General features: G+C 51.4%; 1 protein-coding gene across 2 annotated transcripts in view; it reads right to left on the bottom strand.

Annotated features, from left to right (window-relative positions):
* TRIM62 (tripartite motif containing 62) overlaps positions 1 to 18863 on the bottom strand; it is a 31468-nt gene extending 12605 nt beyond the window's left edge. The window contains exons 1-4 of one of the 2 annotated variants that reach the window (XM_035713799.2): positions 18781 to 18863; positions 17805 to 18336; positions 5487 to 5582; positions 168 to 424 (exon numbers count right to left, since the gene is read on the bottom strand). In XM_035713799.2, coding sequence (XP_035569692.1) covers positions 168 to 424; positions 5487 to 5582; positions 17805 to 18212 — 761 coding nt within the window. In that variant the 5' untranslated portion in view covers positions 18213 to 18336; positions 18781 to 18863. The remainder of the gene's footprint in view (positions 1 to 167; positions 425 to 5486; positions 5583 to 17804; positions 18337 to 18780) is intronic. The other variant, XM_025447196.3, reaches the window with a different exon arrangement.
* Positions 18864 to 27668: the final 8805 nt, after the last annotated feature.

Here is a 27668-nt window from a genome sequence, read left to right as displayed (position 1 = left end):
TGGCTCCACCATATACTAGATGAGGGGCCTTGGCCAAGCGATCCAGCTTCTCTCTGCCTGTTCCTATGTGTGTGAAAGGGTTTGGCAGCTGGAACTATCTCCGAGGGAGTTAACAGGGGAGGCCTGTGTGTGCAGGGGGAGGCAGCTGGCTGGCGGCGGGCACTCACCGCTCGGACAGCGAGGCCACCCCGGCCAGGAAGGTGTGGCGGTCAGTTTCAGCCAGCCGCTCCTGCAGGATCTGGGCGCCCTCCTGCACCTTGCGCAGCTGCTGGCTGTACCGCTGGACCTTCTGCTCGATGTCGGTCAGCGTGCGAGCAGTGTCCGCCTCCAGCTCCTCCAGCATGGCCTTCTGCCGCTCCCGCAGCAGCCGGTGTAGCCGCTCGAACGCCTCACCGATGGTGGTCCGCAAGCCTTTGGTGGAAGACTGTGGGGACAGTCATCAGGGGTTATGCCCGGGGGAGTAGATGGGGTGACCCCTGGGAGAGAGGAGGAAACCGAGAGCCTTGAAGTGGTGAGAAGAAAGACCGGGGAAGGGTAGGCTCTGGCCCAGTAATGGCAACCTGGCAAAGCACGGTGGCATGGCAGGCTGGCGTAGGGGGGGCCGGGCCTGATTCCACGTGCCCCTTAGGAAACGAATGAAACGCTCTGGGTGACACACTGTGGCTTGAACTAGAGGAGTGGCAGAGGGACCGTGGCTTGAAAGACATTGGGGTGCAGGCTGGATGCAGGAGAGAAAAGTGTGAGGGTGAGGATGATGCCCAGCTTTCTGGCTTGGGGGTGGGGGGGACGCGGAAGCTGGGGGAGAGGTGGTAGGTGGGGAGAAGATGCTGAGTTCACTCTAGGATCCAGTGAGGTTTTTATTTGCAAAAAAAAAAAAAAAAAATCACTCCTAGGGCTCAAGTGAAGATGACAAGGAGATTGCAGATATCAGAGAGTTTTATAAACTGCAAAGTGCCAGGTAGACCTTGGTGGTCACTCGATCTGTCCAGCCACCCTTGTGACCTCCTCGCCAAGAAACCAGAGATGGAGCTTAAAACCATGATCACAGGAGGCAAGACTGGACTTGCCTAGTTCTCTGCTCCGCGGGAACCACCAGGCCCAGGAGGGGCCCGCGTGGTGAAGGCCACAGGCTTCGGTGCCCAACAGCTCTGGGTCTCTAGCATTGGCAAGCTCAGTCCCCTGATGTCTCTGACCCTGTCTTCTTTTCTGTGAGGGAGTAACATGACCACATCACAGGGTCCTGGGGAAGATTAATTGGGGGCATGTTCACAAAATGCATGGCATTGTTTGGGGTGCAGAGAAAGAGCCTGATTATTAAAAGGGACCAATTCTAACAGGCACATCCTGGAAGTCTTCATTGAGAGGTGGCCTCTGAGCTGGGGCCCAGACTGGCAGGAAGTCCACTGGGGTTGCAGGGAGCAGCACGAGTCAGGACAGCACGGGGGTACGGGGGGTACGGGGGGTACGGAAGTGTGGCCAGGCTGCGGCAGCGTGCGGGACCTGCCTCTGCAATTTTACTTTGTGGGATTCTGGCTGGGAGTTCACGGAGTCAGAGACCCTGCTGTGTTCAGTGCCCAGGGCTCTGTGGGAGGCTTGACAAAGGCTCAATTAGGGCCAGTTCCCTCCTGTCGCGGCGGCAGGAAGAACTGCTGGCAGTGGGCCAGCCTCCCCGCGCATGCCCACCCAGAGCACCAGGCAGACAAAGGGGGCGGAGGAGAGGCTGGGGCTGCACAGCCAGCCTGCCTGTGGCCTCCCCGAGCCCCTCCCTGAACCCTGAGGCTTCCGTGCAGGTCACAGGTGGAGAAGATGAGGCCTGCCTTCCCTGCCCCATCTGCCGCTGCCCCCTCAAAGGACCCTCAAATCCCACATCCACTCCTTCCAGCTCCTTCTCAACCTTCTATGGCAGTGTTTGGCACACTGGGCAGTCCCTACTAGCTGCAGGTTCTGGTTTGCCTCTCACCTCTGTGGCTGCTCCTTCCCAGCCAGCTCCTTCCCTTCTCATCTACATGTCCTCCTATATATTCCAGCCCCGCTGCATTGAGGATGCTGCTACGTCCTTATCTGTGGCCTAGCATGTCTTCTGAGCACCACATTCGTCTTTCCACCTGCCTCAACCACACATACTCCTGGGATCCCATAGGCCACCCAACTCTCTTGGTCCGCAAGTCAACTCTGTGTCTTTGGCAACCAAACTCACTGCCACAGTGACCCTTCTAATGTGCAAAGCAGATCAAAGCCAATGCTGTTTAGGAACATTTTTTGGCTCCTTGATAAGTAGTAAAACACTAAATCCCTTAGCCTGGCTTCAAAGTCCTCAATCTGATCCCAACTTACCTCTTCATTGCCATTCTGTTGCAATTCCACCTGTCTAGGATGGACCCCCTCCCAACAAAATCTTTATTCAACAGGCAAACTCCTACTTATCCTGCAAGACCCAGACTGAAAGCTACCTCCTCTGTGATAACCTCCCTAACTTTTCCAGGCAATTAAATAGTTAAGTGTCTCCAAAGCATTCTGTAAATATTCTTAATACACAGTCTTACATTTTATGTGGCTCCAGCTAGTGAACAAACCCCTGGGGGTAAGAATGACGTCTTTCCCAGGCTTGAATTTCCTGTGCCCATCCCAGGGCCTGGCACAGGGCTGGCAGTCAAAATCTGCTTGAGAGGTGAAGGAGGAAGAATCTTGACAAAAATTGCTCTGCAGAGGTGGGTGCAGACTCCATTTTCTTTTTAGGATGGGGGCCTAGTATCTCCAGGACAAAAGAGGAAGGACAAGAAGAGGGGGGAGAGGCAGGAAGGGGGCAGCTAAAAGTGGAATAACAGAGTGACAGCCATTCCAGGTGCCTCAAGTATGTCCCTGAAAAGTCTTCCCAATCTACCTGTCTTGCTGACCACACAGCCATAGATCTGGCTGAGGACATCCCAGCATGTGGCTGGAATATGCACTAGGTTCTGACAAAACTGGATAGTAAGCTCCCAATTAACCACATACTACTAGCTATGGGGCCGTAGGCTGGTTTCTCAACCTCCTTGTACCTCAGTTTCCTTGCCAATAGAGTGGAGATAAGATTCCTACCTCAAAAGGTGTCCCCCTCACACCACACACACACACACACTCATTTGTTCTACAACTATTTATTGTGTGGGAAGCACTGTGCTGGGTTCTGAGGAGTCCTGCTGTCACAGAGGTGACATTCTGTGGGGTTCAGTGAGACAATGAATGGGAAACACAATTACCAGCACAGAGAAAGGTTCAGCTCAATCGGTGTGCCCCATTTATTCTAGTTTTTTCTAGGGCAGAGCCACCCCCACCCCACCCCCCATCCCTTTTGTGCTGTGGCTGAGAAAGCGGCCCCTACCCCAGCCCACCACAGCCCTGGGAATACACTGGGGCTCCGAGGAACTGGGGCCGTTTCAGAAGAACACCCTGCCAAGAATGCGTCACTTGGTCAGCCCCGACCAAGGAAAACACTGGGACCAGGGAGGGAGTTCAGACAGGCCCTCAGGCCGGGCCATTGGAGGGGCAGGCGCTGCAGGAAAGCCGAGTCAGGCACCAGGTGAAATATGACCTCCAAAGCATCCATAGGCATTTCTTGTATAAACACCCCAGTCCAGACAGGAAGCAGGGCTGGGGGAACTGGAGGGGGAGGTGGCCCCACAGGACCCCCCAGAGGTAGACAGATGGACAGGAAAGCAGGGGAGGAAAAGGTCAGTGGAGAAAAACAATGGGGAGCGGAGAGGAGAGAACACTAGAGAAAAAACTAGACTATAATACTCCGCTCTCATTCACATAGTCTTCCATTTGCTTCTCTTCACCTGAGGGTTCAGAATCACCAGGAAAATGGGGAAACTGAGGCTGTGGAAGGCAAACAGGCTAGATAGAGTCCTTTGTTTCTCATCTATTACCTGCTGAGGGTCCTGCCTGCAGGCGCTCCAGAATGTTTTCCAAAGAAATGTTTGTCATGACCTCCCTGAGACCCCACACGGGTTGGTGGCCAAGCTGGGGCATAAAACTGGATCTCCAATGGCCTCTCCAGGCCTCAGGGTGACCCCCAGAGGTCCAGAGCATTCCTAAGGCTCTAGTTCAGCTGCTAGTGGCAGCTGCACCCCTGCTAGCTAGTGGGACCAGACTGAAATAATCATAGAGCTTAGCGGCTGGGCCTGGGTCCCCAAGTCTTGGTCCCAGAAAGGGCATCAATCAAAGCTCACCAGTTGGTGAGACATTTGTGTGTGTGTGTGGGGGGGGAGGGGGGACTCAGAGGGAGGCCCTGGGATCTAGAACTTCAGGGCCAGAAGGAGCTTGGCAGAGTCTCTAGTGTACAAATGGGAAAGACTGGGGTTCCAGAAAAGTATGCAGTTTACCCAAAGTCACACAGAGAGTTAGTGGCTGGATCCGAATCCAGGGCCTCCCTCTCAGGTCAAGAAAAGGCCTTTCTGTAACGCCTGGGTGGCTCAGTGGTTGAGTGTCTGCCTTTGGCTCAGAGTGTGATCCCCAGGTCCTGGAATTCTGCCCTGCTTCAGGCTCCCTACAGAAAGCCTGCTTCTCCCTCTGCCTGTGTCTCTGCCTCTCTCTGTGTATCTCTCCTGAATAAATAAATAATATCTTAAAAAGAGAAAGAAAAGAAAAGAAAAAGCCTTTCTTTTCAAACCACTGCAGCCAGAGACTACAGGGTTTGGCACTACTTTACAGTAAGTCCATATCCTCACAGTTTAAGTTTAAGAGAGATACCAAGGCCGGGCCACAAGGGAACAGGCTCAGGGCTGGCTCCTCTGGTGACGGGCGAGTATGTTTAATAAGACCAGAGTTAAGAGAAACTAGGTACATTCTCCCAGCCCTGCAGGACTGGTCCCTGGTCCCACCTCACTCAGAGCAGGACGGGGAAAGGGTCCTACAGGTAAGGCCAGGCACCAGTCCGAGTCCCTCCCTCAGTCAAAGGATGACTGAGTCCGTCTCACTCACTTACACAAAGAAGATGTGGTCTTTGTATACAATGGAATATTCCTCAGCCATTAGAAACGACAAATACCCGCTATTTACTTCAATGTGGAGGGACCTGGAGGGCATTATGCTGAATGAAATAAGTCAATCGGAAAAGGACAAACATATGGTCTCATTCATTTGGGGAATATAAAAATTAGTGAAAGGGAATAAAGGGAAAGGAGAGAAAATGAGTGAAAATGTCAGTGAGGGTGACAAAACATGAGAGACACCTAACTCTGGGAAATGAACAAGGGGTAGTGGAAGGGGAGGTGGGGGGGGTGTTGGGGTGACTCGGTGACGGGCACTGAGGGGGGCACTTGGGAGGGATGAGCACTGGGTGTTATGCTATATGTTGGCAAATTGAACTCCAATAAAAAAAATTAAAAAAACAAACCTTACATCAGGGTAAGCCCCGCCCTCGCATAATTGGCACCTCTAAGCCCCGCCCCTCCCAGCAGGCCCCGCCCACCGCGGGCCCCGCCCCGCGCCCAGGCCGCGCTCACCTTGGTCTCGGCCAACTGTCGCTTGAGCAGCTGCAGCGCCTCGGTGTGCTCCCGCTCGCTGTCCTGAAGGGCCTGAAGCTGTTCCTTCAGCTCCCTCTGGGAGGACACAAGGCCGGGATGGGGGCCGGGCCGGGCCGGGCCAGACCGCCGCGCTCCCGGGACCGGGCCCAACGCCGTGCTCCGCGCACGGTTCAGCCCCCCACGCCCCCAGGTACGGAGGCGGCTTTCTTCTGGAGTTTGCCACACCCTCCTCTCCAGCCATCCCAGGAGCCCGCGGGCTCCCTGTCTGCACCCGCCTCTCCATCCATTCCGCCCCAGCCTCATGTGCGGAGACTCCCGGCTTAGAATCCGCTCGTGGGTACCAAGGTACCCCTGTCCGCCGCCACGACTAAGCGTCCAGGGGGCTAGGCCTGTTCTCAGTCCTGTGCTCGCGCTGGGTCATTTAGTCCCCTCAACAGCACAGAGGAAGGCACTCTTACTGATGGAAAAATGGGTACAGAGAGGTCATGAAACTGGCTCAAAAGCTTGCAGCTAAGCGAGTATGGGTAAAATCATATTTGCGATTCAAGCAGTCTGGTTCTGGAGACCCCGATCTTGACGTCAGGTGACCTGCTTTCTACAGTGATGACACCCATAACAAACGGCGACAAAAATCCACTATACAACATAGGGGAACCTTAAAGCCACGATTAGTATTACTGATTTTTCCCTTTGCCTCAGGTTCCAGTAGAGCTTAGCATGACACTGCGAGTAATCTTGTTTTTACTTAAGAATTTGATATGGGCAGCCCCGGTGGCGCAGCAGTTTAGCGCTGCCTGCAGCCTGGGGTGTGATCCTGGGGACCCTGGATCGAGTCCCACATCCGGCTCCCTGCATGGAGCCTGCTTCTTCCTCTGCCTGTTCCTCTGCTCCGCTCTCTCTCTGTGTCTCTATGAATAAATAAATAAAATCTTTAAAAATAAAAAGAATTTGATATTATGTTCATCGTGGGGCTTTTTGCTTTACTATTGGTTTTTAAAAATTGCATTAAATATTATCCATCTCAATCACTGAGTTTGGGGGATGCCTGCTTCAATGCTGGTCCCACACCTGTCTTCACCGTCCATCTCCCCTGACTCCCACACAGCCAGGCAGCCTTCTTTCTGTTGCTCCATCACGGGCTTGTCTCAGCTTCATGATTTTGCCCTTGCTGTTTCCTTTGGCCAGTGCACTCCACTCGGATTTTCTCCTGGTGATTCCTTTATGTCATTAACATATCAGCTCAGATGCCACGTCCTCAGGAAGGTCTCCATGTACAGCATCATCCTCTACACCCTCTGTCCCACATCCTGTTTCAAGGTCTTTCTGGCACCTTCTGCTGTCTGAGATGCTCTTACTCGCCAGTCAGGTGGTTGTCTCATCCACAGCACTATGACTATCATGAGGGCAGGAGTCTTGTTGAGCTTGCTTGTGTTTAGAACAGTGCTCCACACACAGTAGGGCCTCAACGAATATTTGTCAAATGAATGAATGTGGTGTAGAGGTGGGTACCACCATGACAAGTCCAGCTCTCTGCATGTATGGGGCATTTGGCCCACTGTATCATAACTGGTTCTCCTGTCTGTCCCCAGGGCCTCCCCCTATGAGCCCGTGAGTTCAGTGGGGCAGGCCCTTACCATTTCCTGCTCCACAGCCCCTATAGCTATCAATGGCCTGGCAACTAGATGGGGCTCCAGGAAGTTTGCTTTGTGGATGAATGTCCATGGAAACAGCCTCTGAGCAGGACTGGGTTTCCCCAGTCAGCCTAGGCTGCAAGAGATGCCACGGAGCTGCCCTACCTGTTCACCCTCACTTCCTTCCCTCCTACTCACTCAGCTCATCATAGCAGGGAGGGCCCTTGGAAAACATCTGGCCCAGCTAATTTTACAGAATAGGTAGCAACATGGGAAGATAATTATGATGACATGCTAAGGGAAACATGCAGAAATTATCTTTGCTTATTACTCTTTGGTCATGCAACAAATATTAAGCAACTACTATGTGCCAGACACTGTTGAGGCTCTGGTGACACAGCAGAGAGCAAGACAGACAGTCCACATCCATAAGGACCGTCCAGTGTGGCGGGGAAGACATACTGAGCAAGGAAAAGAACAAAATAACCAGGTGATTTTTGGATTCTAGTCTGTGCTCTAGAGAAAATAAAGCAGTGCAGGAGGGGCCCATGTGTGGCGAGAGTGGTCAGGGAAGGCTTCTTTTCTTTGAGCTGTCACCTGAGATGACACAGTGGCAGGATGGGGAGGAGCCAGCCTTGGAAACAGTTAGAAGGGACACTGGGAGCAGCTTATGCTGTGACAGCAGAGCTCCCACAGAAGGATGGCTGCAACTCTGCGAGCCACCTCAGGCCACAGGGCAGTTGTAAAGATGGAAGTTGAAGCTGAAACCAGAGGGGTAAGAGGGGGGAGCCTGGGTCCCTGATGACTGTGGGACCCACAGCCACAGCACACAGTCAGCCACAGCATCACTGCTCAGTGGTGAGCTAGGGCGCTGGCCCTCCAAAAAAAACAAAAACAAAAACAAAAACAAACCCTGATTTATAGTGTTTGCCAATTTCTGTGGTGTAAATGCTTTCACTAAAGCCAATTTCAAGTGCTCAATGCGAGGTCACTGGACACAGACTGAGAAGACACTGGCACAGTCAGCTCACAGGAACCCGAGGAGGCTGGCTCCACCACTCACTGCCTGGGGGCCTTTCCTATAGGCATGTTGTACGGGAGACAGAAACACACACCATCTAATTGTGGCTGCTTAGCCAGGTGTCTGTTACTAACAGCCGAGAGTCATTCCTAACAGGTTCTTGGGCATCTGAGTCCTTGGAGCAGACGAATCTCATTCACCTGACAGTACAGAATGAATGCTCCTCAGGCCCTTCCTGATGGCCTGCGTCTGTCCAGCTTGGGACATGGTGAACAGACATGCAGGTATCTGAGGGATGAGCTGAGTGTGACAATCCCCCTTCCCCTCCAATGTCCTCATGGGTCCACATAAGACTCAGCTCCCCAAGCAGCTCCTCCAAGTCTGAGAAAACTGCCCTGGAGGTAGAGTTCCTCTCATTTCTGAGGGCACCCAAGAGACTTGGACAAATTTCTCCCTGCTTCCAGGGGCAAGGAATGAGGGAGCAGACCTGCCTCTTTCTACCGGACCCTGGGAGCAACAGAGCCCTCCTTGCCCATTCCACAAACATGGGCAGAGGCCTCCTTGGCCCACGTGATCCTGTGTCAGCAACAGACAGAAGGATGTCAAGCCCCAACCCATGATGTCTCAGGAGGGGTGCTAATGAGTTAGTTGGGGTGGGGGGAGACAGGGACACATGCATTAACATGACAGAGAATGCCGGAATAGAGATAGGGGACACCAGGCTTGCTGCTCTTCCCATATTGCCATCTCAGTGAAGGCCACCCCACCCCTACTGCCATCCAAACAAGAAATCTGGGAGTCATCCTTGACACTGCCCATCCACCAATGCAATCAGTCATCAGGTTTGTCTTGGCAGCTACTGTCTCCTGTCCTCACCTTCCCCTGGTTCAGTTTTCACCTCTGCTTTTCTGAGCTATGACCCTAGGCTCCCCTCCGCCCTTGTACTCTTCAAGTGCCCCACAGAGCAGCTGGAATGACTGCTCCACCAGACACATCTGTGCGTTCTTCTTCCCCATTCCCCATGGCAGGAGTTCCATGGCATCTGGAAAGGTGAGCATGAAGCTTGAGCATGGCATTCAGGCCTTCACCACTGGCCCCAAACTTCTGCTCCAGCCTGGTCTCTTGGTCCAGACCTGCACTGTCCAAGACAGCAGCCATTAGCCATGTGCTTTTTCTACTAAAGTTAAAATGATTTGGAATTAAATAAAACTGAAACTCAGTTCCTCAGTGGCACCAAAGTGTTGGGTTACACATTTCAAGTGCACGTGAGCCACATGTGACTGGTGGCTCCTGTCTCACACAGCACAGATGTGGAACACCAGGAACCGTCTGGTTAAACCCTCCAGATTTCTGTAACAGGAAACTGAGGTCTACGAGAAGGGACTGACTGGCCTGTGGCCACACAGCTTGACAGAAGAGAACCAACCAGAAAATGGACCACCAGCAGAAGTGAGACAGGAACCAGGAAGCTCTAAGTGGTAGAGGGAGCTCAGAAGGGCAGTGGTGACGTTCAGCTTCACAGGTGCAGGTCACGTAATTCTCACAACAGCCTCATAAGGTGAGTGCCTTTGTCACCTCCATCTCACAGAGGGGGAAACAGAGGCTCAGAGAGGTCAGTCAGCTTCCCTGAGGTCACACACACTTTCCAAATCTGTAAAGTGCAGCTAATACCAGTGTTGGCTCTGTGGTTGTAAGGATCAGACAACTTAATTCATGACCTGACATGATGCACAGGGTATATTCAGTCACTCTTAGGGTGCTGTCATTGTCATCATAATCATCCCAATTTCCTGTGAAATAGGGAGTCAGAACCAGCAGAGCTGCCAGGAGAGAGTGTATTTCTGACGGAAGGCCCGGGGAAGATGGATGGACAGGCAGCGTTCCTTCACGTCTCCTGGGTGGGGCCTGAGCATCCTGGGTGGAGAGACTAGTTGAGCAGGGGCACACCTGGTGTGTGCAGGAAGTGGGGGGCAGCTGGGGATGACAGGAGCCCGCTATGGCTGGGTGGGTGGAGTCACAAGCTGGGAAGGCTGGGGTGGAGGGGGAGGAGGCCTTGAAGGTCAGCTTGGGGGAGCTGGGCTCTGCAGGTCCCATCAGAGCAGGATGTCAGGAGGAGGAGGGTCAGGAGGGACCAACCATAGAGGGCAGAACCACAGCTCTGTACCCCTTCCTTTGGAGTGGGAACAGAGTCAGGGCTGGCGCAGACCTGAGTAGACAATTATGCAAATGTCAGCTGGGAGCCTCTGGGGCTCCCAGAGGTTTGGAGAGGCCAGGACTGGGGCAGCAGCTGGGGGGAGGACAGAGAGCCAGGGCTCATATGCTCCCAATGCCAGACCTCCCCTCCTGTGGGGCCACCCTCTCCCAGCCTAGAAAACAAAGTTGCTGCAGGAAGCCATTGCCTGAAGACTTCAGGGACCCCTTCTCACCCCTGTCACCAACAGGGCTGCTCGGAGGGGACAGCATGAACTCTGGCATCAGGGAAACCTGGGTTTGAATCTGGCTGTGTGACCCTGAGCAGATCACCTCTTCCCCTCTCAGGGCCCACCTCTGGGAGCCTTATCTGTAAAATGGGGATCAGAACCACCCATGGGGTCATGGTGGGACCCCACAAAAGGGCCAGCGTGCTGCCAGCATGCGCAGGTGCCTGAGCCCCCTCCCCTTCTTGCACTCCGGCACTGCTCTCCCTCCTGCTCTAACCTAAGGACGCCAGATACCTTAACATGGCAAACTGAACTTGCCCCCAGCTTTTTCCTCTCCTCATCCCTCTTCCATGCCCAGAACCCCTGATGCTCCTACTCCCCCAACAGGCCTGAACTCCTGCATGTCCTCTCTCTCTCTGAGCCTCACCCCTCCAGGACCACCTGCAGCCTCTCGCAAGGCCTCCTGGCTGTTCCCCTCTTGCCCCCCCAGGCTCTCCCAGCCCTCCAACTGCCCGCTGCCCATCACATAGATCTGACTGGGCCCTGCTTGTCAGCTCAAACCTGTTCCTGGCTCCCCAGCATCTCTGGGAACAAATCCAAGCTCCCCAGGGTGGGGGTGGGAGACTGTTCAAGGCCCTTTCAGAGCCGGTGCAACTTCTCTTTCCCGTTCCTGCCTGGCCTCAGGCACCCTCCCCTCTGACCACAACTAACCACCAGCTCATCTCTATGCCTGTCCCTGGTCTGACCACCTGAGTGAGTTCCAGTTCCAGCAACACTTACTGCTTCCGGGGCAGCAGGCACAATTTCTGAGCCTCAGTTTCTTCATTGGTAAATGAGGACCCACCTCACAGGTTGGCCGTGAGGATTCAGTGAGAGAGCCAGCCAAAGCACTGGACCTGCCCCTGCACTCTGCACCCAGGTGATGGGGGCTGTGGATCGCATTTATTTCCTGTGTCCACGATGTCGTCTCTCTCTGATCTCAGCTCAACTGTTAGCCCCACGGAGCCTGGACAACTCCCAGTTACAGCCACAGGAGCCTGGGACATGACCTCGCAGCTTATGGCCCCTCCCCCCAAACCACAAAGCAGAGCCAGGGCTCCTTCAGCTCTCTCCTGAGCCTGGCACACAGCCTGGCCCTCAGCTGCCACAGCAGGAGTGCTGAGTGAAGAAATTATTGACTGAGTCCCTGAGTTCAAGATGGAACTCACCTCCAAATCCTCTATACCCACCCTGGCGTCCAAGCAGAGCTCAAGGTGCAGAAAGTAAATGATGCTGTGTCGTGGTCTCTGAGGCCCCCTCTGCCTTCAGATGTTCCCTGAGGCAGTTAGGATGTTGGTGAGGAAGGTGAGTTCTGAGCCAGACAGACTGGAGTCTGAGTGCCTGGCTCTGGCTCCCACTGGCATCCTCCCACACCCATTCCATCTGGGCAAGTTACGGAACCTCTCAGCCTCAATGTCTTCATCTATCAAATGGTGCTGGTGCTGGTGCTGGTCCCACACAAGGAATTGGGAAGGAAGAAGGATTTAATGCCCATCACAGCACCTAGCACACAACCAGTGCCCAATAAACTTTGGCTAGTGTTTTCCTTAGAGTTGTTTTTATTTCTGTTGTCATCGCCTACCAGATCCTTTGCTTTCTATGAAATAAACATCCCGAGGCCACCCAGGTTCAAGTCTCTACGCTGTGGCCTATGCTTAGCCAAGATGTCCTGGATGAACATTCCTGGAAGCCCACAGACACCTGTGAGGACAGAAGTCGAGATGCCAACAGGCAGCCCTGAGTTTGACTCACGGCCAGCCTCGCCTCCATGGAGGCTGCTGTTTGCACATAAATCGTGTCCTCTGCTGGGAAAAGTAACAGCAGAGTCTGCTTCCCTGGAACACAAACAACCTGGCTGCCTCCCTGTCCATGGCACCAAATAAAGTGGCTTCACATCTGTTATCTGTTTTTTGTTGTTGTTGCTGTTATCTGTTTGGATAGGCAGCAACTCTTTCTCTCTCTCTCTTTTACACATCAAGTGGCCAGTCTTGTTCTTACTTCTATTTCCCACATCAGGAAAGGGTGAGAGAAGGCAGTGCCCTCTACTCTACTCAGCTGAAAGAAGCTGGAGTCAGGATTTGAACCTGGTCCCCTAACCCTGCTCTTTCCCTATGTGGCTGTCACTACACCCAGCTCGTCAGGGGTCCCATCCGAAGCAGATCCAGCACCATCTCCCCTGGTAGGACAGAGGCCTTGGGAGAGGCTCCAATGGTCACATGACACCTGGAGGAGGTGGCTGGGACTGAATGATCCCTTCTCTGGAAGCATGGAAGCTGAGATCTCAGGCCAGAGAGCCGGATGCATGCCTGACCGAGATGACATCCAGCCACCTGCCCTTGGTGCATCAGCTAGCAGACAGTGTCCTTAGCCTGACTCTGTGCTGAGTTCTTGAAATACAAAGACAGGCAGGAAGGGGTGGGCAGGGGCAGGGGACAGGACCACTACCTGGCCCTCAGAGGCAGCCAGGAGGCCGTGAGTGGCCCAGTCAGACTGGCTTCTCATCCTGTCTCTGCCATTTCCCAGCTGGGTGACCGAACTCGGCACTCAATTCCTCTGAGCCTGTTTCTTTATCTGGAAGAGGAGCAAATGACAGGACCCACTTGACAGGGTTTTATGAAGATTAAATGAGGCAATACAAGAAAAGTGCTTAGTCTAGTCCCAGGCAATGGGCCAGGGCCCAATAGGTATTGGCTGAGAAGTCCTAAACCCTTCTGAGATGGGGTCCCTTCTTCCCTTTGGCTCTGTGGTCCGTGGCTCAGCAGTAGAAAAAAAAAGGTAGGGTGGGGGAAAGCATGAACACACACACATACACACGCACGCACAAACTCACATGCTCTTCACACAATAAAAATTCTGAAGAATCACAAAGCAATTCTAACCATGTTTTCCTATGGGGTGAGATTATGGCAGAGACTTTAACTTTCAGGTTATAAAGCTCTGTTGATATTTAATTTTACAATCAGAAACAATAAAGAGACTTAAAAATTGTTGTGTGCTACTCAGTGCCAGGCACAGTATCAGGCACGTTTGATACAGCATCCCTAACCCTTAGAACATCCTTCTCAAGGAGGTCATATTATTCCCACATTGTAGATGAGCAGGTTGAGGCTGAGAGAAGTAAAGCGACCTGATCAAGGACACAAAGCTCATCAGTGATGATGCCAGGATCTGACCCCAGTATTGGAATCAAGTTCAAAGCAATTCTGCTTGGCAGGTCAGGGAAAGCTTCAAGGAGGAGGTGATATTTGAGCAGAGCCTGGAAAGCTGATTAGGGCTTCTCTAGGGCGAGGTTCTCAACCAGGGGTGATTTTGATCCCAGGGGACATTTGATGAATCCTGGAGACGTTTTTGGCTGTCACAGCTTGGTGGAGTTGGAGGGGTGGGAGGGTGGGAAGCCTACTGGCTAGTGCTAGTGGTTAGAGGCCAAGGATACTCTTAAACATTCTATAATGCACAGGATTGCCTTGCACACAAAGACTTATCTGGCCCCGAATGTCAGAACTGCATGGTATGATAACACACTAGACTGTCATTTACTGAGTGCATTACTAAGTTCTCGCAAATGTCATCTTGTTTAATCCATCTCCATTGCTGTCAATGAGGGACTTGAAGCTCAGAGATGTTAAGTTTTCTAAGGCCACACTGCCAGAAAATGGTAGCACTGGGATTGAAGCTGCCCAGTACAAAGCCAGAATTCTTAACCTTTCTGCTCTGCTACCTCCAGGATTTATAATAAATGTAAAATCTCCAACCACTAGGTGGGATATGAGGAGACTCCAGCTGAGCTCAGACGTGGCCTCCTCTGGCCTCAGGCCTTGGGCAAGGTCCCCTCCCTCCTCTGCCATTTCTGCATCTGTCAACTGAGGGTGGCACCAAAAGATCTCCAAGGCCCTGCCCGCTCTGAGTTTGTTATTCTCCAGGAGAGCGGCCCAAGCCCAGGCTCCAGGAGCCCTGGGGACAGAAGCACCGCTGGGAGGGGAGGGGGTATGTCGGGCAGACTCAGCCTCATTCCCAGTGCACAAATAGCTAATGAGCCCTGCTCTGTTGATTATGTTACCCCACAAGGAGAGAGAGGCAGGTGGGGTGGGGAGTGGCTTGAACCTCATCCAGGAGCTTACCTCTCCCGTGGGGAAGGCATGTCTCTCTGCCACCTTCTTGCCACGCCCAAAGAAGGCACCAAAGCAAGGCCTCCTTCTCAGGCAAGAGAGACAGGTCTGGGCATTTGCCCAGCTGGGCACGTGAGTTCTTACAGGTAGAAGAAGAAGGGATGGGAGTGCATGCTGACCCAGCCCCTACCATGTGCCAAGCATCTCAAACAGCAAGTTCACCTCAGGTCAGCCTCCTGAAGTCCTGGTAGGAAGGAATCCAGTTTACAGACCAGAGACTCAAGGCTTATGTGAAGGGACTTTCCGAGTCACACAGACAGTGCTGAAAGAAGGTTTGGAACCCAAGACTGTCTGACCACAGGACAATACAGTAGAAGTTAGGTAAGTGGCAGTCCTGTTCTCTTCACCGAGGAGTAAAAGTGTTTCAGTAACATTTGGAGAAAATATATATTTAACTTCTCCTGCATTTCCCAGGACACAGAATGGATTGTAAAAAAAACAAAACACAATCGCTCTGATGTCCTGGTTTGCAGACAGGGGAACCCAGGCTCAGCAGGCAGAGGCCTCTCTAGCTGGAAAGTCAGACAGGGAGAGGAGGGGCTAAGTGGCAGAGGAGGGATCTGGCTGGGGCAGGTGGAGCTTTCTAGTCTGGCTCTTTGTGGTAGTGTGGCTTTGGGGGACTCATATCACTTCTCTGGACCTTAGTCTCCACATCTATGTTGGGAAGAGGCTGGACAGATGGTTTCAGGGTCTCTTCAAGCCCTCACAACCTACACTCAGCCATGTCAGAGGTTCTCTCCTTCCTGTTTATGTGACTTCACAGATGGAGAGATAGGGATACCAGGACCCAGGACCAAAGGCTCTGGGGACAGAGGGCCAATGCCAGCCTGTGCGAGCTCCCAGAGCCCCTAACTCTTGCTCTCCAGCCTCAGAGCCAGAAAGGGAGGGAGTCAGTCACAGTTTGGTGATGAAAGGGGCAGCAAGGGAGAGATGATGAACATGGGGCCATTTCTCATCTGCTAAGTGCAGGTTGATTCGCAGAGACTCATGTACAAGGTGGGGAGGGTGGTGTGGAAACACCTCCTACAACATAGGGAAAAGTAGTAGTTCAGATGCTTAAGCATCTCAAGAGCCAGGGAACTTACTACCTGCCAAGTTAGGCCACTGCATATTCAAAAAATGTCTGAGTGAAAAATCTTCTGCTTCCAAAGGCTTCCACAGTCTGGGCCAGCTCAGGCCAGAATTGATCATTCATTATTCAGACTTTACTGATGAGTACGGATGTGCCAGGCTTTGGGGCCATAGATATGATGAATTAGAGACTGTCTCTGCTCTTTGGGAACTGTGTGCTAGACTGGTATCCCAAGGCCAAAGACACAGGACCGGTGGATGGAAATAGTTTAGGTTGAGGAGAAGATTCTAGACTTCCAGGTTGAAATAAGCTTGGGTGCCATTTTAATTTTTTTTTTTTTTTTTTTATGATAGTCACACACACAGAGAGAGAGAGAGAGAGAGAGAGAGAGGCAGAGACACAGGCAGAGGGAGAAGCAGGCTCCATGCACCGGGAGCCCGACATGGGATTCGATCCCGGGTCTCCAGGATCGTGCCCTGGGCCAAAGGCAGGCGCTAAACCGCTGCGCCACCCAGGGATCCCGGGTGCCATTTTAGTAAACACATTAAGTGGATTTCTTTGCTACAAGATTTCTCCAAACCTTTAATATGCAAAATGTACATGGAGAGTCCTCCAAGGGGGGTATAGAGAATACACTATATTTCCCCAATATAGCTGATCTGGGAACACTAGTTTTAAAAACAGCATACTTATTAACAGAGGATATTTGGGGGAAATGCAGCTCTAATGCCTTTTCTTCTTTTCTTCTTTCTTTTTCTTTTCTTTTTCTCTCTTTCTTTCTTTCTTTCTTTCTTTCTTTCTTTCTTTCTTTCTTTCTTTCTTTCTTCTCTTTCTTTCTTTTCTCTTTTTTTGCCAGGGGAGCATGGGGAAGCCTTATACTGAGAGGACATTTGAGCTGGGCTTTGAGACTTGAATAGGAGTTGGTCAGTGAAGATGAGAAGGTTTAAGGGAGATCAATTATAGTGCCAGGCTGACTATGCTCAGGTTACCCTGCATATACTGTTTCATTTAGTCTTCAAAGGTCTTGATGTGAGTGACAGAGCCAAAGAGGTCATCAAAATCCTCTGGAGACTCCTAGAGATCCACCCCCTCCCTTTCTTGAATCACCTCATTGCAGGGCCTTATTCTCCTAATCTTGAGTCTTAAGTCCTATTCCCACTGTCAACCTGGCCTCTACTCTGGTTTAGACTCTAAATAGGTTTTACGGTACCAGGACTAGATCCCAGTTTTAACCCTTCACACACCCTGACCTAGCCCTTGGCCCAGTAACCTACCCTCTCAGCAGTTTGTGTGGCCATAACTTAGACTCTTTCTTAGAACTAGCCCTGACCTGCCCAGTGCAGTCTAGCCCTGGTGCTGCCCCCTAGGTCCTCATGCACACCTGACTGAGTGCTGCTCCGTGGTGTCCCAAGCCTGCCCCTCAGGTACTCCGAACAGTCCTGGACCTATTCCCGGATGGCGGCCCCGCTCCCTGTCCAGCCCCGATAGTGCTCCTATTCCCATCTGTGTCTTTGTCCCCACTCTGTCCCATTCATTTGTGGGTCCTGTCTTCAGGTCCGGCCCCCTGATCCCAGACAGTAGTCCTGCCCTTGCCCAGCTCTAATTCGTCCTGGTCCCCAACTCTGCCCCAAGCCTCTGATCTCACTGGTCCCCCCCCACGCCACGGGTGACCCCTCCCCAACCAAGGACCCACCCCCACTTCTGGTTTGTCTCAGACCCGGGCGGGGACAGGCGGCCCGAGGCCCCGCCCCCAGCACCCCGCCCTCTCACCGCGGCCCCGCCCCGCCCCCGTCCCACACTAAATCTGATAGGGCCCTGACTGCGCCGGCGGCCCCGCCCCGTGACAGTTCCGACGCGGCCCCGCCCCGGCCCCGCCCCGGCCCCGCCCCGGCCCCGCCCCGGCCCCGCCCCGGCCCCGCCCCGCCCCCTGGCCGGCCCGGCCGCTCACCTGCAACTCCTCGAAGGCATCGTCGATGCCGGTGACCTGGTGCTGCTCGTGCAGCGCGGGCTCGTCGCAGAAGAAGCAGAGCAGCGCGCGGTCCGTGAGGCAGAAGAGCTTGACCTTGTCGTGCGCCTGGCAGGGTCGCGCGGCGCGGCGCGCGCTGAGGATGGCGTCCAGCGGGAAGGCGCTGTAGCGCTCCACGATGTTGGCCAGCTTGAGGCTGGGCGCGAGCGCGGGCTCGGCGAACGTGCGCCGGCACTCGGGGCAGTCGCGGGCGCCCTGCGCCTCCTGCCTCACCCAGTGCTCGGTGATGCAGCGGCGGCAGAAGTAGTGCTCACAGCCCAGGCTCACCGGGTCCTGGTAGATGCTCAGACAGATGGAGCAGAGCAGCTCGTCCTTGAGGCTGCACGCCATGGCGCTGGGGGCGGCGGAGAGGGGGCCCTGGGATGCAGGGGGGCGGCTGGGCGAGCGCGGCGCTGCCGGGGGCCGCACCGAGGGATGGGTGCGGGGAGCAGGCGAGGAGAGGCAGGAGTAGGAGCTGCAGAAGGAAGGGGGGCTGTCCGGGAGGGAAGGGGGGTACGCGAGGAAGAGGTGCAGGATAGATGGAGACTAGCCGGGATGCGAGCCCAGGAAGGTGGTCTCGAGGTGGTGGGTGACTCGGAGCGATGGGTGCTGGAGGGAGGGCGCCGTAGGTGTCTGAGGGAAGGGGCTCCTGGCAAGGAGGTTCTAGAGGAAGGGACAGCCTGAAGGGATGGGTTTTGGGATAAGAGGATCCAGGAGGGGGGCGGACGCCTTAGGGGGACTGAAATCCCGGGATGGGTGCAGTGGGGGGAGGGGGAGAAGCAGAGGATGGGGAATTCTGGGGAAGGGGGAAGCCAGGCGGAGCTGCGCCGCGGCTGTGCCTGGCAGAGGAGAGGAGGGGTGCGAGCGCGCTCAGCTGCCCGATCCCAGCCCCAAGACCCCGCCCGGCGCGGCCCCTTACCCCTGCCGGCTCAGCGGCCACTGCTCCGGTCCGAGCGCAGCCTCTCAACCCGGAACCAGCCGAGCGCGAGCTCCCGGCGGCAGTGACTCCCTCCCCGCCCCCGCGGGCCTGGCCCAGGCGACTCCGCCCCTACGGCGGGCGGGGGAGAGGAGAGGCCGGGCCAGGCCTCCAGCCCGCGGACCCCCTCTCCGCCCCCACCGTCCCCCCTACTCCCTGGGGACCGAAACCCAGCTGTTCTTTCAGGATCTGCACACGGAACAACATGCACGTCTCGCTTAGGGTCCCTGCGGCGGGTGAGGACAGCTAATTTAAGAGGATAACGAGTAAACAAGGAGCATCTTTCGAGATCATCGACTTGAAGAATTGGGGAAAATAATTTTTTATTAAAACAAGCAAGAATATGTCCTGTAATCTGTATAGAATACAACCTTTCCATACAGTGTAAAGAGAAATGCCCTGCTTGCTTAGAGCAAGTTCAAGATTTCCTTTTCACTTTCTTTTTTTTAAAAGATTTTATTTACTTATTCATAAGAGACACAGAGGCAGAGACATAGGCAGAGGGAGAAGCAGACTCCCTGGGGGAGCCCCATGCGGGACTCCATCCCGGGACCCCGGGATCACGCCCTGAGCCAAAGGCAGACGCTCAACCACCGAGCCATCCAGGATCCCTCCTCCTCACTTTCTTAAGGAGTGCTTAGTGGAGGGGGGGACGCGGTTAGGAAGCTCTGGACGGCTACTGTCTAACCAAAAGAGTAGCCTCCATTCAGGAAACATTTCCAGAGTGCTATATTTGTGTGTGTGTGTGTGTGTGTGTGTGTGTGTGTGTGTGTGTGGCGGTTGGGGAGGGTGGAGCAGGAGAGAAGGAGAGAGTAATAGGAGACCTTATCTTGTCTGCCAGATGGAGAGGGGATAAGGGATTTCTAGATAGAGGGGACAGCCGGTGCAAAAGCACAGAGGCGTGAAAGGGGAGGGCAATTTGAGGGAAGTGCAAGTAGTTCTGTTATGTTGGGGAGGGTGGGAAGACAAGGAGGGGAGGGTGTTGTGGGTCGTGGTAAAATGTTTCCTGAAGGAACTGATCTTTCAAGCAGAGAAATGACTTGGCTGTGGGTTTCAGAGAGTTAGGGAGATGCTCATTATACCATAAGCAAGGTGAAGGCAGGGACGTTTTCTGATATGTCTGCATATGTGCAGTGCTTCCTATACATTCAAGTTGAGTAGCTGAGTAACAGCAGCAGAGATGGAGATTACAGGAAGAGAGACTGGCCCCAGTTAGATCACTGTTGTCATAGAGCCTGCAGGAGACCTGAACTGGGAGAAGGAGACAAGGCTAGGGTATTGAAAGTATAGACATTATGGAATCTAGTAAGGAATTGGATATGGGGGTGAGAGAGAAAGAGATATTGAACATGGCTCCCCAGTGTCTGCCTTCTCCAGACATGTCTTCACTAGAGTTATTGAGGTATGATTTAAGAAACAATTGGAAGTTTTGGAAGTTCACTCCCCTGCTGTTTATGTACCCTCCATATCATCACCTGGTCCTGTGCCTCCATCATTGCCAGAAACAAGTTGGTAACTCATGCAATAACCGTTCCTCAACTTTTCCTTGCAGTCAGAGCTGATTTTGTTCAGGTGAGTCCCTTCCCCATATGACCAAAGGAAGGCTGGCCCCAGTCCAATCTAAGAGTAAGTCGGCTATTGGTTCAAGTCCATTGTAGTGGTTGCATTCCTCTTGCCAATAACAGTTTGGGCTTCAGACATGTGATACAGGTTGGTCTGAAAAACCAGAGGGCAAGGCAACTTCTGCTAAAGTCTGTCCTCTTTCAAAAACTCTGTCCGCGGGATCCCTGGGTGGCGCAGCGGTTTAGCGCCTGCCTTTGGCCCAGGGCGTGATCCTGGAGACCCGGGATTGAATCCCACGTCGGGCTCCCGGTGCATGGAGCCTGCTTCTCCCTCTGCCTGTGTCTCTGCCTCTCTCTCTCTCTCACTGTGTGCCTATCATAAATAAAATTAAAAAAAAAATAAAATAAATTAAAAAAAAAAAAAAAAAAAAAACTCTGTCCGCTTTCCCAATTGTGGATGTGTTTGGTGGTGATGCTTGGAGCAGTAGCAGCTAACTTGCTCCCAGTCTGAGGATGCAGCCAACACACGACTGAGGCTGGAAGAGTCCTAGGGAAGAAGGAATGGTGCTCTAATGCAGAGCCTAGACTTTTGGATATATGAGGTGGTCCACCTTATTGCTTAAACAAGTTAAATAGTGGTGTGCTGTCACTTGGCAACCGAAAGAATCCCCAGTAACACACTAGTATGCATCCCCAATATCTTTTTTTGTAAGGAGGGGAGGGTCTAAATTATTTAAGCATTAGAAGTGAAATAAAAAAAGGAAAAAAATAAAAGAAAAAAGGCTTGGTGATGGATGGATGGGCTTTTTTTATTCAACATGTAATCTACCCTCTTCTTCTATAGCAATATGGTAGCTGGCCAAATGGCTGGTCTGCTGGAGACCACACTTTGTAGTTGCTCTTGCTGCTGAGTGTGGCTTTGTGACTAAGTCCTTTCTTATAGAACGTAAGTAGAAACAGTCCTTAAGGCATTGGGCTTTTGCTCTGCCACGCTCCATTTCCTCTTCCCTTGAGTTGGAACACAGATGTGCCAGGGACCCAGCTTCAATAATGCTTCAAAGGGGCTGATAGTGCAAAGATAAGGAAGGAACCCGAGCTCTGAATGACGACATGGAGTGTAATCACTCACCCATGTGCATGAAAGAAAGAGAAATAAACATCCATTTTTGGTAAGCTGTTGCATTTTGGGTCTCTTTCTTGCAGCAGCGTGGCCTACCCCATGCTATCCCACTGCTGTGTTTAGAAGAAGCTCTGTTACTATGTGATGCTATTGTCTGAATCCTTTCAAATGGCTATGCCCCCTTGCTCTGTAGCTCCAATCCCTTCCCAAGGGTATGGAATATGGTTTTCTCTGGCTGTAAAGTAAATCAGTCTCTTGAACTTTCAAAGTGCTTTCTACTTTTAGCCTTTTTACCTTTCCAGGGGCTGATCTGTTGACCTTACACCATCTTGGCTAAGATGCAGAACACTATGCCCACTCAAACTGCTGGTTATAGTTAAGTTTGGCAAGCCATTGCTTGCTTGCTTATTTATTTATTTATTTATTTATTTATTTATTCATTCATTCATTCATTCATTCATTCATTAGAGGCAGAGAGAGAAGCAGGCTGGATGTGGGGCTCCATCTCACAACCTTGAGATCATGACCTGAACCAAAACCAAGAGTGGGATGCTTAAACGAGTGAGCCACCCAGGCACTATTCACCAACTTGTAAATTTATTTGTAATCCCAAATCAATACTTGAGCAACTTCTGCAATCATGTAAGGATCCACACAAGCATGGAGTTGTGACAACTTAGAGTTGCCTGAGGGGATCCCTGGGTGGCTTAGCGGTTTGGCACCTGCCTTTGGCTCAGGGCATGATCCTTGAGTCCCGGGATCAAGTCCCGCATTGGGCTCCCTGCATGGAGCCTGCTTCTCCCTCTGCCTGTGTCTCTGCCTCTCTCTCTCTCTCTCTCTTTGTGTCTCTCATGAATAAATAAATAAAATCTTTTAAAAAAATTTAGAGTTGCCTGATATGCATGTTCCCAGCTGAGGTCCAACGAGGTGACGCTCTGCCTTCTTGTTTCAGCCCTCATGCTGTAAACAAGTGTCTTTTTCATGGTCTATTCAATGCCATGTTTTTCTTGTTTTTGAGCTTTTTGTTGGTGATGTTTGAACTGACCCCCATGGGTAGCACTGAAGGGCTGTCTAGTTCCTAAGTGCAGGGAGGCTGTGATGAGCCTCAGGGAGAAAACACTTGAGGTAGATGAACTGGTCATTCTAGCATGACTTATGGTGCTCTTGGCCATGAGTTCAATGTTAATGAATCAACAATATATGTTAGATAAGGGGTCTTTAAGAAGAAACACACATAAAACAAGGTTATGTATTGATTGGTTGATGAAACTGCGGCCAGAGGCTCCCAAGAATGCTGTATTTCCTCGAGGGGCAATGATTCAGTATTTCCTATTTCAGCCTTTGTGGCAATTTCATGGAACACAGCTACCATGAGTAATGAGTGGAATATATTTTAAAATGTTGTGGTGTCTAGCAGCATCTACCAATACAAGGCACCAACAGCAATGTCCCTTTCCACCCAGGTACAGTGGGCTCCGGTTTGCTCAGAAGGGGAGGGCCAGGAGAATGAGCACTGCCTGAGCCTGTCCTGTGTACCAGGCATTGTGCTAGGTACTTCCTGGCACAGCTTTATTTAATCTTCACAACTACCTTCCAGATTTGCTGTTTTTCTCTCCATTGGCAGATAAGGACTCTGTCGCTCAGAGGGGTGAATGACTTGCCTAGTGCCAGACCAAGGAGGAGGCACAGACTTTTCCACCCTGGGCTGCTGGAGAAGGTTCAGCAGTGGGCAGCCTGGAGCTGTGCCTGATCTGAGCCCTCAGCTCCATCCAGCGGTCCCTGTCCCTCCCCATTCCAAACCTTTGCCTGTCTCCTCAAGCCCATGGCCCCACCCCTGCTCCTCTTTCTCTGTGGGGGACCTTGCTTCCCACCCCACGAAGAAAGTAGACTCCTCTGGGGGCAGAGTGGGGGGGGGGGACACTTCTCAACTTCCAGCCCCCTTCAGCCTATCAACATGGCTATAGAAATACCTCAAGTCCTTTGTGAAATGAGGCGGAGTGTAATATAAACAAATGGATGAAGTCAACGCACTGATAACGTTATTCATCCTTACTTCCTCTGCTCGAGCCTGAGGGTGAAGTGTGCCTTCTGTTCCAAATGAATTCCTCCAACTGGGCCCTGATCTCATTCCCTTCCACCTCCTCTGGGACCCAGGTCTTTCAGGGATCCCCTTTGCCACTGCCTATGTGTTTCTTCTCCCAGCATCAGCTCCCTGCCCTCAGCCTGCGAGCATGCTTACATGTCTCTGCAAACAGCATGTGCCACCGGCCCTGTCCCCTCTCCTTTGGCTCCCACTTCATTTCTTGCCTCACCCCACCCCAGCCTTTTGAAAGGGTCCCCTGCACACCCTCCCCTGCTGTTCATCAACCCCCGGCAGCCTGGCTCTGCTCCCTGCCACTCACTAAAGTCACTAATAATCTCCTAATTGCCAATTAAAGAGAACTGCTAATACAGTCACTGCTGTAGAAAAACAAAATACAGAGAAAAATTCAAAGGAAACTTGAGATATTCATGATTACACCACCCAGAAAGAACTATTGTCAATACTTGTTTATATCCTTATAGACCTTTTCACGTTAGACATGCTTGTGCTCTCGCGCGTGTGCACACACACACACACACACAGGGGAGGAGGAGGGGGTGGTGGAGAGAGAGACTGAGAGGGAGAGAGAGAGATTTTAAAAAATACAAACAAGTTCACTCTCTAAATTATTGTTTCTCAAAGCGTGGTCCTTGAACCACATGTGTCTTAGCGTAGGTTATCCTTGAGAGCTGACCTTGAGATAAGGAGTGGAGTGAGAATAGTTTATTTGGGAAGCGTAAGCAATGCTACTAAGCGGGAAAGTGATCCAGGGAAGGGGAAGCAGTGCCATAAGCCTGCACTGTTAGGCCAGCTAGCACCAGAGGGCAACTGAAAGATTTTAGTTTTCATAAAACCATTACTCTGTCTTCTGGTGGAAGTGTTCTCCCCCTGCCCTCTGAGAACTAGGATCTCTGGTCTAGCAGAGCCCAAGGGTTTGGGGTAGAAAGCATACATTTACCAAGCAGGACATTGAGAATAAAGGTAAAAGGGGCCATTTCCCTTGTTCCCAGACCTGTATATTCCACAGATCAGGGAATAGCCATAAATAATGGCTATTGGCTCAAGGTATAGAAATATGTCTTTAGGCAGCACAAAAACACTATCTTCAAGCTGATGCCTTAGTTTTACCTTCAAGTGATTATTCCAACATCTTTTAGTATGGTTGCTTCTGGTTGATATGGTATATAGTAGGACCAGTGGATAATATGGTCATGTGTCCACTTCCTCCATGGTCATGGGGGATTCCCAGGATGCTACCATGCTACACTCTGGGAACCCTCAGAGTAATGTTAGCCAAGACATTGTGGACGAAGAAGACAAACCTATATAAATTTCATGAAATCATGGAAGAATCATGGCCCCTCTGTGATGGTTGGGTTTGTTGTAATCAAGCTGACACCACGCAGCTGGGTGTGCTCCTCGAGGGGTAGTACATATCAAGAGCTCGGCATCAATCTTGCTCTAACAGGCTGGACACTTAGTAGCAGTGATACCTAGATCAGCTTTGAAGAGAGAGCGCGCATGCTGTTGAGCCGTGCATGGCTTCCATCCTTGCCACCATGGCCTCTCAGTTCACAGATCCATGGTGCATGCTCTGAGGTGGCTGAAGTAAGAGGACAACTCATTTCAATCATAGGTGAATCATGCTACCTACCCGGTGGTTCAGTGCCTCCTCTACAATGGACACTCTCTGGTAGACATTGAATAAGAAAGACCCAGACATTTTGTATCTTCTCCCAGAGTTCAACACACAAGGTTCTTCTCCAGACTTCCTGAACTTCAATTTTTCAGTGTTGCCCTCCGCAGGTTCCTGATTAATCAGCCAAGCCATTCACCACTGCCTGGAGTTCTTTACTCAGGCCACCATCCCTTTTGAACCAAGCAGATGCACTGCTTGAAGTTCTACCTCCTAGGACAATCTCCCCTTCCCACTATCCTGCAGGATACCCTTGAGTGAGGCTGAAGTGCAGCAAAAGTTTTGTTTTCTGTCTTCTTACAAGCCTATTGGGGTAACCTGTCCATAAACCAGCCCCAAGCTTTATCATCCTCTGCAGCTGGTCATAAGGAATCCCCCATGAGATATAGTTATGGGCTAGAGGGAGAGGCATTAGTGAAAATAGGGTGACAGCATGAAGTCTGGCCTGCTTGTAGGTCATTTGTGACTTCTAGGCTTGTTCAGGCCTGGTCTTGAATGTCCCTTTTCCATCCCACGATGGCTGCTATTGCAACGGTCTGGCTACACAGCTTACAATGGGAAGTTCTGGCCACATGGTCAGTTGGTCTCCTGTGGTCATTGCTCAGTCCTATTAGAACCCAATAGCATGCCGGGTGTGGGTTTTCAAATACTGAAGAAAGCATATTCTTGCTCCAGATTCCTAGAAGTCTGCACTGAAGCCTCCTACTGAGTTTGCCAAAGGCTTCATATGTCCTTACCTATGAATACCTCTATTGCTATGGCATCTAAAAATGGTTTGGAGCAGTATTCCCATGTGAGATATAAGCTGTCTCTAAAATCCAGAGGTACTTCGAGTGCCTCTTTCTTGGTGGTAAGAGAAACAAGATACTTGTCTATTATTTTGGAGGGGATGGCTCTGCATGTCCTAGATCACTGAACCCCTAAAACTTCTACTGTTGTATCAGACCCCTGAATCTTTGTATTTTCCACCCTCTTGCACATGTACATTAGAGGGCATCCAGAGGACTTATCACTTCCTCTTCCCCAGGTCTGATTAATATGATTTCATCAACATAGTATTTCTCAGAACCAGTATGAGGTTCCGAGGAATGGCAGGTACTCTATTGTGACACAGTAGGAAAGTTAACATAGCCCTGGGGCATAACCATGAATGTACACTGCTGTCATCCAAGTGAATGCAAATTGTTTCTGAGTTTCCTTCCTGAAAATGACTGAGAGGGAGGGGAGGAAAATGTATTTGCCAGGATGGTTGCTCCATACCAAGTGCCAGAAGTTACCTCGGTCTGTTTCAGTAAAGACAGCACATCTGGCAAGAGAACCACAATTGAGTCTACTGTTAAGTCTATCCGTTGTAGTACACCACCACTTACCATAATTTGTTTTAATTTTTATTTTTGCAGTGCCTAGTTTGAATTAAATGGGAATACATTCTTTAAATCTTTAAGGGCAGTGCTAATCTCTGCCATTCACCACCGAGTGCAATCTTTCTTTCTTCTTTCTTTCTTTCTTTCTTTCTTTCTTTCTTTCTTTCTTTCTTTCTTTCTTTCTTCTTTCTTTCTTTCTTTCTTTCTTTCTTTCTTTCTTTCTTTCTTTCAAATTTTTATTTATTTATGATAGTCACACACAGAGAGAGAGAGAGAGGCAGAGACATAGGCAGAGGGAGAAGCAGGCTCCATGCACCGGGAGCCCAACGTGGGATTTGATCCTGGGTCTCCAGGATCGCGCCCTGGGCCAAAGGCAGGCGCCAAACCCCTGCGCCACCCAGGGATCCCTCTTTCTTTCTTTCTTTCTTTCTTTCTTTCTCTTTCTTTCTTTCTTTCTTTCTTTCTTTCTTTCTTTCTTTCTTTCTTTTTCTTTCTTCTTTTTCTTCTTCTTTCTTTCTTTCTTCTTTCTTTCTTTCTTCTTTCTTTCTTTCTTTCTTTCTTTCTTTCTTTCTTTCTTCTTTCTTTCTTTCTTTCTTTCTTTCTTTCTTTCTTTCTTTCTCTCTCTCTCTCTTGCTTTCTTTCTTGCTTTCTTTTCTTTCTTGCTTTCTTTCTTTCCTCATGAGAGACACACAGAGAGAGGCAACAACATAGGCAGAGGGAGAAGCAGGATCTCTGCAGGGAGCCGATGCAGGACCGGATCCCACGACCCCAAGACCACTACCCGAGCCAAAGGCAGACATTCAACCACTGAACCACCCAAGCATCCCTGCAATAGTACTTCTAATTAATTATCTTGTCTGGGGGTATATATGTAATTTTAGATGCTTCTCCTTGACCTTCCTACCATTATGGATCTATACAGATTAAGAAACCAATGTGAGGTTTCTACCAGCTACTAAGTTTATTCATCCCAATTTTCAGGAATGGGGAAATGACCACAGGAGGG

Source organism: Canis lupus, chromosome 2, assembly GCF_003254725.2.
Source record: "Canis lupus dingo isolate Sandy chromosome 2, ASM325472v2, whole genome shotgun sequence".
Taxonomy (NCBI): Eukaryota; Metazoa; Chordata; class Mammalia; order Carnivora; family Canidae; genus Canis; species Canis lupus.
This window is presented reverse-complemented; position numbering and strand designations above follow the sequence as displayed.